The sequence below is a fragment of the Malurus melanocephalus genome, unplaced genomic scaffold (genome assembly GCF_030028575.1).
Source record: "Malurus melanocephalus ecotype Western Australia unplaced genomic scaffold, MMel_1.1 scaffold_433, whole genome shotgun sequence".
Lineage (NCBI taxonomy): Eukaryota > Metazoa > Chordata > Aves > Passeriformes > Maluridae > Malurus > Malurus melanocephalus.
This window is the reverse complement of record NW_026623665.1, coordinates 142,666-153,328: the sequence shown is the minus strand read 5'-3', so window position 1 is coordinate 153,328 and position 10,663 is coordinate 142,666. Positions and strand designations below refer to the sequence as shown.

The window sequence follows — 10,663 nt, the reverse complement described above, 5'->3', positions numbered from 1 at the left end:
TGGAAATGCATTTTATCCACAGTCCTGCAAAGCTCTGAGCTCCCTGGGGAGCAGCTGAATGCCCTCCAGTCCCACGGGGTGGCTTTCCCAGTATCACTCCCCTCCAGCTGGAATGATAACCAGTCAYACCAGACAGGAAAAACTGGGTTCAGGGTGGTTTGGACATAACTGTCAGACAGGCTTGTTATATCTGCCAGTCTCCAGGGCTGGATGCTTCCTGGGAGGCAGYCTGCATGAACCCTGGGGAAAATGCTACTCCATCCTTCATCTTTCCTCTCTGGAAGTCTGGCACCCATGTTACCTTTTAGCAAATTAGCATCCAATAGTGGCTTGGGGGAAACGAAACTGTGGGATGCAAACGCAGGAGAAATTAGGAGAGGTTTGCCCTGAGCTCTGCTAAACTTGGATCCCATCATCACTCCTCTTTGGGATTCAAAAAAGAGATCCTAACTGTGTGCTCTTCCAGGATTTAACCATGAAAAGTGATGATGGAAACAGGCAGCCCAGTGGGAAGTCTCAGCYGTTGTGTTTCTGGACTTGTGTTCCAGTTTCAGGCTCCTCTCTCAGCTTAGGACCGTTTAATCTCCCAGTTTTCCAGCCGGGAATACAGCCAGGGTACACATGCTGGAAAGGCAAGGCATATCAGCTTGCAACTTCATGCCTCTGGCAAAACTCTAGGTGTGCTAACAAAACCTCAGGAGCTGGGAAAACAGCAGTGATRTGGACTTCACCCAGTCCCCAGCCATGCAGGAGAAAGAAGGCAGCTCTCTGTCCTCAGCTTTCAGGGTGATTTGTGCAGCAATCTCCATCCTCTTTCAACTGAAGGTCCTTTTACATTGCTGCAGGGTCTGCAGGGGCTAACCTGCATTTCTGGATTTCCAGGATGCCTCCATGCCTCTCCCCACCCAATAACCTCCCCTAAACCCTGSTTTGCTGCAGAACATCAAGACAAGCCAGTTCTGCTACTGCTCTTGCCTGGGAATTGAGCAAAGAGCMCCAGCCTGTGTGTTTGGGGAGAGAAGGAAGCCTTCCTTTCATCTCAGCTCTTGCCTTCTCTTACCTTCCCCAAGGTCTSAGTTGACTCTGTTCATTTCCACCCTATTCCTTGGTCCTTCCATCCCATCTCCGTGCCCATTTTTTGGGCACTCTGTGTGTCACCCAGCTGTGCCCAGCTCTGCTGGCATCAGGTTGTCTCATGGCACTGGCACCAGAGTTGTGAGCAGACATGACAGACTGAGGAAAAACTTGAAGTTAGTGGTTCAAAAATACTTGTGAAAGCTGCTTCTCTGTGATGAGAGCAGGYACATGTAATTGCTACAAAGATATTAATTTCTTTTTTCCTTATGGTTGGCTTGGATTGTGATGGTCTGCCCAGAAACTGGTGCTTGGGCAGATTGGGTTTTTCCTTTCTTGTTCTCCATGTGTGACAGTGGTGTTTGCTGCTCTCTAGTGGTRCCAGCTATGAGACTGTGTGCACAGCAAAATGAGAACCTAGTTTCTCGTTATTGTATATGTATTTAATTTTAATTTTTATATATATATATATGTGTGTGTATCTTTTAAAATTTATGTTTACACAGCTTCCTCCTGCCATGACAAGTCTAAACCTTGTACCTACACAAATCCAGCATTTAAGCTGCCCACATTGCCCCAGCCCCAGCAGGGAGGCAGGAGGAAAGCCCCTCATTTTGTTGTGTTTAGGTGATGTGTTATGTTGGCAAACATCTTTCCAAGTGTCTTCCTTGTACACCACACGGCCAGAACCACGGGTGAAATGCTCACTCTATGCTTCCCCACACACCTCAAAGGAGGGGAGATACCAAACAGCTTCAGGAATGTTCTGGATCCAGCCCAAGGCTGTGCTCTGCGTCACTTTTTAGTCTTTAGGCGTTATTAGTTTTCAGGGTGTGTGTCGTAAGTGACAGGCGAGATAAAAGCTGAGGAAAGATCAAAGAGGGTTGCATGGTTTTTATGGCTTTGTGCTTCTTGGTTTCACTTTCATGTGTCTCCCAGAGCTTTTCTTCTCTCCCCCTGTGCTGCCCTTTCATCTCCTTTCCCGTTTCCACCTTGGAAAAGGTGAACCTCTCAACCTGGGGCACCATTTGTGTGCTTGACCCCTTTCTTTCAGCCCCCAAACCTGAGCAATGCTGTGTTACTTTAACCCAGGACAACTCCTTTCAGTATCGATTCTTTCAGCTGCTGAGATTTATATCATTTTCAGAAATTGGGCTGGAGTTTCTCTGTCTGTTCTGGGAGTGAGGTTCTGACAGTCCAGAGTGCTGAGTCAGGAGTCTGGTACCAAGAGAAAAGTTGCCAAGGGGCTTTCCAAGAAGAGGGCTGCTCATTTTCTTGGTATTGCATCTTCCTTCTCAGTGAAGCCTGAATTTCCCCTCCTTACCATGTGCATTTCTACTTGCTGCTGGAGAGCAGTTGCTCTTGGTTGTTGTTTTTTTTTTTTTTAATATTAAAAGCTCTACTCCTATGGTGGCTTGTGGGTGAAATGTGGGGAAAGCATCTTGCCCAAGGGAAAAAAGTGAGGAGACACCTTGCAGAAAGAGGAAGTGCCTCAAAATGTGAAGTGGACATTAATGAAAATAATGGCTCTGGGGGTAAGCCCAAGCGTGATGGTTGAGTTTGGGTCCATTCCTGTTTTTTTTATCCTTGTGTGTGGTTGAAGACAGGCACTGTTTTTCCATGGATGACCTCCTGTCTTCTCATTTAACCAGTAGAAAATGGGTCAGGGCCATGTTTAACTCTACCAGAAATAATAGTTATGGGTTATTCTGTGAGTAATGTGGAGACAGCTTAATTGTGGACTCAACTAAARTGGAAACCACAAATAATTGGAAAATATAAAATGTTTAACCAGACTCTAACCGAACTTGTAGCTGCATTTATCAAGATGTCARACTCCAAGGGGAGGTGGAGGAGACTTTGCCATCACATCCTTGGGGAGGTTGGTGCCAGGACTGTTGCCACGTTCTTACTTGACTGTGCTGCCCAAATAGGAATAACTCAGCTCCAGAAATTGCAGCTTTTGAGTTCAGCAGAGACTTCCCAGCTTGTGAAGCTCAGACTGGGTGTAGCTGGAGGAGTTTCCAGGAGCGTGTCTTGGTTTTGTGAGTAGWCCTGGAGTGCTTCTTCAGCAGCCCCAGAAGGAAGTGCTCAAAGCCAGAGACCTTCCAGCCGGCGGGGATTGTAGAACATGGGRTTGAAATCAGGTTGGCACAGCTCACTTATAATGCCCCCAGCTGCTGTTCATTGGTCCCCTCCTGTCACAGGAGGATCATTTCATCATTCTCCTCCTCCTCATCTCCCTCCACACTGGGCTGGAGCTGTCACTGTCACASCATGCCCCGATGCAAATGGCCAACTGTCACACCATGTCCCCGCTGGCTCGGGGCACCTGCAGTGTCTAGACCGGTTCCTGTGTCCTCATGCAAATGTGTGGGGTGGGAGCTGAGCCCATGAACCCGGTGACACTGTCTGGGAAAACTCTTGGGTCCTGTTCCTGCTGCACATCCTCTGTGCCATTGAGGAATGACCCTCTGTTGGGTTTGTTTTGGGGTAACTCACACCAGAAATGAGTGGAGAGCTCAGGAGCAGTGAGGGGATGTCGGGGTGTTCTCACAGTGCTTTTCTGCCAAGCTGGTCTCACATTCTGGGGGTTTTCTCCTGTGTGTTCTCTGTGCCATTTGCATGTCTGGGGTGGCCAGCATGTCCCTGCTCTGTGGCTGGGTGGTGACAATGTCTGCTATTGCTATCCCCTCTGCAGAACACTGCTCCATATGGCTCAGGATTGACTGACAAGGCAGGAATATTTAAAGTTTTCTTCAATTTCTCTTGTTCTTGCTCTTCTCCATCTTCCTTATCGGATCTCTTTCGAAGCTCCCTCTTACCATATTCCCTTCTTTAGCCCTCAACACACCAAATACTTTTAAAGATGCCATAGCTGGTTTCTCACCTGCTCGCAGAGGTGTCATCACACCACTCTRCTGTCTCCAAAAATGAGCCAAACCCAAGATTTTGTCCCCTTGCATCACCAGCAAGTCGTGCATCTTCACTTGAAGACAGCCAGTAACAGTGAGCTTGATGTGTTGTTTGCCCAAGCTAATTTTGGACTGATTTCGTTAGCCTTTGGCTAATTCTGGTGCTTTCATGTTGATGCTGAAATATGTGTGGGTTTCAGGTTTCTCGGGTTTTGGCAGGAGGCATCTTYATCTTTGAAGCAGGTGATGTACCACAAACCACAGTGGTGAAGAATCACTGCACTTGGGGGTTTTGGGGGATAATTTAAAAAAAAAAAAAAACCCACAGCTTTTTTGGTTTTGTTTTTTTTTTTTCCTTAGTGAGTTGTGGGGAAAGGAGGGGTGAGCTGAAAAWTCACTTTCTCTCAGCACAAGGAGAGTTAATGGTTTCAGCATGACTCTTGTGAATCTCYCTRTAGGGCTGGAGAGCTGGCATCTTGRTGGCACTGAAATCAGGGTTAGGTTTCTGCCCGTCCTAGTGAAAAGATTTTCCATGTGGCTTTTAGGAGCTGCTTGCACAATTTTTGTTGGAGGTCTCTGATGTAGGTACCATGGCAGGGATTTGGCAGGTGTAAAAATACAACAAAAATCAAATTAAATTAGATAAAAAATGACCAAAATCTAAGTCTTGCCTGCACAGGGGCAGCTGCTGCAGAAAATAGAGAAGCTGTGAGGGTGCTTTTTATGTGTTTCATTTGATGCTAGCCTGGATGAGGCCACACATCACTRCGTGAGGGCCACTCTTCTGAATTCCTGGCATCCAGGAAGCAGTCAGCTTAAATATAGYCATGGGTCAGATCCTCTGTCTGCTTCTCCCTTTGCAGAATTACCACTCATTGTGCAGAAATTTTGGCCATGGCTGCAGCATTTCCTTCTGAGAAAACACCACGGTGTTCATCAGTTACACATTGAAACCCCCACTGCCCTGTGCCCACAAATCAGGGGCATGATCTCACTCACYTTGGTCTGTTCATTGCATTTATCCAGGGATGGTTTTCTTTGTGTGCCCATTTCATTGAAATGCCAGTGGTGCTGTTGGGTTCCTCCAGTCCTGGGTGAGCACCAGCTCGATGATCCAACTCCATCCTTTCCACTGGGGAAAGGTGTTTYCACTTCACTTGGTTTTTGCCCAGCTCTAAAAAGCAGGATCATGTTGAAGRCAGGAACTTCAGAAATATTTTCACATGTCTTTTATGCCTCCATAGCAGTTTATATACGTGACCAGTCTCCTGATAAATTGCTGGTTTTCCTGTTATTTCTTCCAAGAGATTTCTGCCACAATTTGGCAAAGCCAATCTTTGGTTGGGTTCCTTCTAATAACTCTCTGCAAGGAAATTGAAAACTGAAAGGCTTGAACAAAACCCAGTTTTAAGGCAATCTCCTCTTTCACTGCCATGGCAGCTCTTTCTTTCCMTAGGACTTTGGGAATAGCTCATGGAAATTGTCCTTGGTCTCTCTGTGACTTGCTGTACAGAGTTAAACTCCTCAGTCATCTCTTGGACAAACACTTCACAAGACCTATTTTAGAGGAAGAAAACAGATTATCCAAGAGACATGAGTAGCTTGAGTGGAAGACTTTTTTTTTAATTTACCCTTTTGTTGCTATATAAAATGCTGATTTGAAAGCTCCAAATTACAACATAACCACACAATCACATCTCTTTTCTTCTGCCCTCTTCCTTCCTCCTCGCCTCACCCCTTCCCSCTTTGCTTCCTGACTGGTGATTTTGCTGACTTTATTCAGGGCAAAGCCTCCATCCCACCAACACCTGAGAGCATGGGGTGCTCCTTTGGCCATCCTGAGTGTGTTACTTGCCCAACCAAGTGTGAAATTTGAAAGAACTGAGTGGAAGGATAGAGCAGAGRGATCGTGATTGTTTTTCCACAGCACGGCATGAGGTGTTTTCACTGATGAGAGAGGCAGCAAAAATAGTGTGGGGAAAATATAGCCCCAAGAAAGAAATATGTAAATRTCTGAGCACACTAAAAACCCCCCTGCTTAGTCAGGGGATTGAGCTCTGTTTTTATTCTGAGCTTTTTTTGTGGTTGAGGGGTAAATGCTCAAGGGAATGAAGGGTCATGTGGGTACAAACCCAACAGAAGCGAGGCATGGGGATGACTGGGGGCAATCCAAATGTTGCACTCTGTCCCAATGGGTATTTTAATGAATAACATTTACAACTGAGCTTTTGGGCTGGCCATGGGGAGCATCTGAGAAATGACATCACCTCTGTGTGACTGCTGAGGTGTGAATTGCATGCCTGTGTTGGACTCTGACCCTCCCCAATAAATAGGGGAGTGTGTGCACCCAGTTCTGTGCAGCATCTCTGGGGCTGAGCCTTCCCTGAGGATGGGAGCACTGGCTGGGGTGGGGACGGGAGCTCCCCTGCTCCCATGGCTGCTGCTGCTGCTGCTGGTGATGTCCCACTCTGCCCATGCAGGTGAGCTCCTGCTGGCTTTGCAGGGGAGCTTTCAGAGGGACTGGGGGAGCTTGGGATCCTCCTGCACCCAGTGGGACTGGGGGAATTTGGGATCCTCCTGCTGCATCCTGCACCCAGAGGGACTGGGGAGCTTGAGATCCTCCTGGAGCATCCTGCACCCACAGGGACTGGGGGAGCTTGGATCCTCCTGGTGTGTTCTGCACCCAGAGGGACTGGGGGAGCTTGGGATCCTCCTGGTGTATTCTGTACCCAGAGAGACTGGGGGAGCTTGGGATCCTCCTGGTGCATCCTGCACCCAGAGGGACTGGGGAGCTTGGGATCCTCCTGGAGCATCCTGCACCCAGAGGGACTGGGGGAGCTTGGGATCCTCCTGGAGCATCCTTCACCCACAGGGACTGGGAGAGCTTGGGATCCTCCTGCCTGCTCAGCCAAGGATTTTCCTTGTAGCCAGGGTAAAGTGTGACCATACTTTGCTTTTTGGGAGCTGTGTGGGAACGGGAGCCGAGGTGGAGGCACAGATAGAAGCTTCTCCCTGCAGTTCCTGCAGCACTGTCATGGGAAGGGAAGCTTCCTTTGGCTCCTGGGATTGCTGCATCCCTAACAGTGCTGTGTGTGCCTGTAAGCTGCCAGCTTCTCTCTCTCTCTCAGCCATCCTGGAGGTGAACGGGAACCTGAGCTGTAGGTGTGCCAAGACAACCTCGGGGTACATCAGTCCCAAGAAATACGAGAGCATTGAGATAAGGCCGGTGGGCAGCAGCTGCAGGCGCACGGAGATCATGTAAGTGCCGTGGGTTTCTGCTGCTGCCAGCATCCTGCTTCTCTGCTCCCTTGCTGGAACCTAAACTTTTCAAAAAAATGCCACCAGCTCACTGCTGAGAAACATCAGGTGCACACATGCAGGTCCCCAGGGCCTAAAGGAATTTTTCCAGCAGGGTAAAGTGTGATTTCCTTGTGCTGGAGTGGGGGCTGTTTGTAGCTTGGGGTAAGCACTTCCTCCAGACACTTGAGGCAGCATGAGCCATAAGGAATTTTCTCAGATTTTTGTAGCTGTCTGGTGTTGATACATTTGTAAATCTCCAGAAAAAAATGTCTTTGAACAATGTTCTGGGCTTCTCTGCGCCGCCGTGTTGCATCTTTCTTGTTCCTGGCCAGGCTGCAGCTTCCTCTGTCTCTGACATTTTTCTGATTGCTGGTGCTGTGAGTGAAAGCTCATTGCCCATTAGCTCTGGCTGCTTGAATCCCTGCCTTTGGAGGAGATAGGAATGCTCAGGAGMTCTCGTTGCGTTTCAGAATTAAGTTAAGATCCTCAGGGAAGGTGTGTGTGGATCCTGAAGCCCCTTGGGTAAAGAAGCTGCTGCAGCGCATTGCCAGCACGTAAGTTGTTTGATGGGAACTCTTTTGGCTCAGGTGGCCCTGGACAGTGTCCCAGCACATCAAGGGTTCTAGAAAGTTCTCCTGGGCCCAACAGCTCTCAGAGTGACTGCTKATGTCCAAAGGAATGAGGGGCAAATCTTTGCTGTCCAGAGCAGCATTCAGCCCAGAATGTCCCACCCATGGGTCACACTCTCCCTTGCTCATGTACGGTGCTGTGCTTCCAAAACATTTTGGGGAAAAACCATGGGGGGAGCTGTGGCAGGAGCAGGGTTTGCTCATGGCAGGTGCAGTAGTGTGTCGATGCTGGGCTGGGAAAATTGCCCTTCTTGGTTGCCCCTTGTGGCCATCCCAGTGAGCAATGCCCACCCCAGGAAACAGCAGCGACTTCCCTCGGCTGGGGCAGGAGCTTCCTCTCCCGGACCCGCTTTTTCTCTGCGCTCACACGTTTCTCCTCCTTCTGCTTTTTGCAGGAAGAAAAAATAAGTTTCCTGCTAAGGAAGTTGCTGCCCAGAGCCCCGAGGTGGGCTGGCGGATGATGCCCAGGTGTGCAGACCTGTGCTCCCCACTTTGCCCTSGCTTCTCCCCTCTTCCTGAAGGGTCCCATGTCTGGTTCTGGTGGCAGTGGGGAATGTGACTCCTGGCCCCAGCCCCACAGCAGGTTCATGGAGGGTTTTCCCAGCATTTGGTCMTTGGATCAGCATGAATGTGAATCCTTCATTTATTTACCTGCCTGTGGACTGTGAAGCCGTTCCCTGTCAGGGGCTGCTCCTGCTTCTTTAGGAATGACTTTGTGACTCTTTCCATGTGAAGTGCTCAGTGACAGAGTGTKTGCTGGGGGTTCTGTGGCACAGCGTGGCGTGTCCTGTCCCAAGAGCTCAAGTCCAATAAAATCCATGGTTTTTCCTTCTGTTGTATTTTCACTGGGTCTCCTAGCTTTGAAGCAATATATGACAGAATCATAGGACAGCTTGGACTAGAAGTGACCTCAAGGGCTATCTTGTCCCACCCTGTGCCATGGGCAGGGACACTTTCCACTATCCCAGGCTGCTCCAAGCCCTGTCCAACCTGTTCTTGGACACTTCCAGGGATCCAGGGGCAGCCACAGCTTCTCTGGGCACTCTGTGCCAGGGCCTCACCACCCTCACAGGGAAGAATTTCTCTCTATTATCTAATCTAACCCTGCCCTCTGTCAGTGTGAAGCCATCCCCTCTTGTTCAGGGGTCCTCCCTGTCATAACCTGTTGTCTCCCTCAGTGCTGATTTGAGGGCAGATGYTGCTGGCAGGGAAATGGGTTGATCCAGCCAAAATGTTCCACATCCAAGTGATGGAGCTGGGATTTTTTAAAGCTGTAAGGCTTTAAAAAGCAGTCCAGGCCAATAAGGAAATATCTCGGGCATGGGTGYGAGGTCACTTAGCAGAGTTTTGGGGTGAAGAATCAAAAGCGAAAGTCACCAGAGCACTGCTGGGCTGTGCCTTGTAATGGGACAACGTGGCTGTAGGAGAAATGAGTAATATCTGATCATGCAGGACAGAAAAGCACCCCAGAAAAACTCTGGGTTCATGGGACTGTGTGCGCTAAGAATAAAGYTGGAGGAAACAGCAAAAAAAGGAAGGGGAAAACAGGCAGTTTCGGGAAGGCAGGCCCCTGCCAAGCCCCAAGCCACATTTTCTCGTCAGCAGGGAGCAGGGTCGGGCAAAACCACATCGACCCCGGGGCCTCCCGTGCCGCCTGACTTCTCCTATTTTCGGTCTCAAATAGCGGGATGCAGCCAGGGCTGGGGCTGGGGTCAGCATGGCTCTATGGGTGGCGTTGCTGCTGGGGATGCTGCTGGTGACCCACCACCCTGGGGACACAGGTGAGGCTCCCTCGGGTGGCTTTGGGGATGCTGGGGGCTGTTGAGGTGGGTGATCCTGCTGGGATGTGGCGGGAGATGCTTTGCCCAGGGAGGTGAGCCGTGGCCGTGTGCCCCTTCAGCGATCCTGGAAGCCAACGGCAACCTGAGCTGCCGCTGCCTCAAAAGCACCCGAGCCTTCATCTCCCCGCTGAAATACAGCAGCATCGAGGTGTGGCCCGCGGGGAGCAGCTGCCGGCGCCTYGAGGTGGTGTAAGTGGCTCCCCTCTGCTCCCCCATCTCCCCAGAATTGTGTCAGTTTGGTGCTGTTTTCTTTGTGAGAAGGGTGGGAGGCTCAGCTGTCTGCAGGGGGAGAAGTGACCTTGCTGAGAGGCCGTGTGTTTTCTAGGATTAAACTAAAGAGCCTGCAGAGGGTCTGTGTGGATCCAGACACCCCTTGGGTGAAGAAACTCTTGCAGGACCTCCCTCACCTGTAAGCTTCCCCTTCCCCCCAGGGGATCCAGTGGGACCAGGGCCATCCCGTGGGAACCTGTCTTGACACGTTCCTCCCCTTTTAGCAGGAGGAAGAAAAAGGTTCCCTGAGGAACCTGAGGAAGCTGCTAGCAGAGGCATGGCCAGATGTGCTGGGGCCAAACTGCCTCTCTTCCCCATCCTGCTGTCACCTTACCCCAGTTCAGAGGGAGAGCACACTGCTGCCTGAGCCCTTCTTTATGCCTTTAAACCCTTAGAAATGTCCATCCCTGCTTCCAGCCTCTCCCATCCCATAGCGATGTGCTGGATGTCCCATTTGGGTGTGACCTGGCAGGCCCAATAAAGGTGCCAACCCTCTGTCACTGTCCCTTGCATCCTTTCCTGTGGCATGCCAGGAGCTTGGGATGCTTGGGGTGGGTGGCATGGAGAACACCAGACTGGCTAAAAACATGGGAGCTTTGAGGAGGTGGCCATGGCAATTTCCACCTTTTTTGGC

General features: G+C 50.1%; 2 protein-coding genes across 2 annotated transcripts; both read left to right on the top strand.

The window, feature by feature from the left end:
- The first annotated feature begins 6,318 nt into the window (after positions 1–6,318).
- On the top strand, positions 6,319–8,830 carry LOC130581763 (alveolar macrophage chemotactic factor-like). The gene is made up of 4 exons (XM_057380042.1): positions 6,319–6,469; positions 7,118–7,247; positions 7,760–7,843; positions 8,314–8,830. The coding sequence occupies exons 1-4, from the start codon at positions 6,379–6,381 to the stop codon at positions 8,324–8,326; spliced, it is 318 nt and encodes a 105-aa protein (XP_057236025.1). The 5' UTR covers positions 6,319–6,378; the 3' UTR covers positions 8,327–8,830.
- Positions 8,828–10,314, top strand: LOC130581764 (alveolar macrophage chemotactic factor-like). The gene is made up of 4 exons (XM_057380043.1): positions 8,828–9,699; positions 9,819–9,948; positions 10,085–10,168; positions 10,254–10,314. Exons 1-4 carry the CDS (start codon positions 9,636–9,638, stop codon positions 10,276–10,278), a joined length of 303 nt encoding a protein of 100 aa, XP_057236026.1. The 5' UTR covers positions 8,828–9,635; the 3' UTR covers positions 10,279–10,314.
- The last annotated feature ends 349 nt before the right edge of the window (positions 10,315–10,663 follow it).

Bases quoted from the DNA above. Each gene is read 5' to 3' on its own strand.
- LOC130581763 (XM_057380042.1), top strand. From the start codon at position 6,379: ATGGGAGCACTGGCTGGGGTGGGGACGGGAGCTCCCCTGCTCCCATGG. The intron at 6,470-7,117 runs GTGAGCTCCTGC...TCTCTCTCTCAG, and splicing joins GTCCCACTCTGCCCATGCAG to CCATCCTGGAGGTGAACGGG. The intron at 7,248-7,759 runs GTAAGTGCCGTG...GTTGCGTTTCAG, and splicing joins TGCAGGCGCACGGAGATCAT to AATTAAGTTAAGATCCTCAG.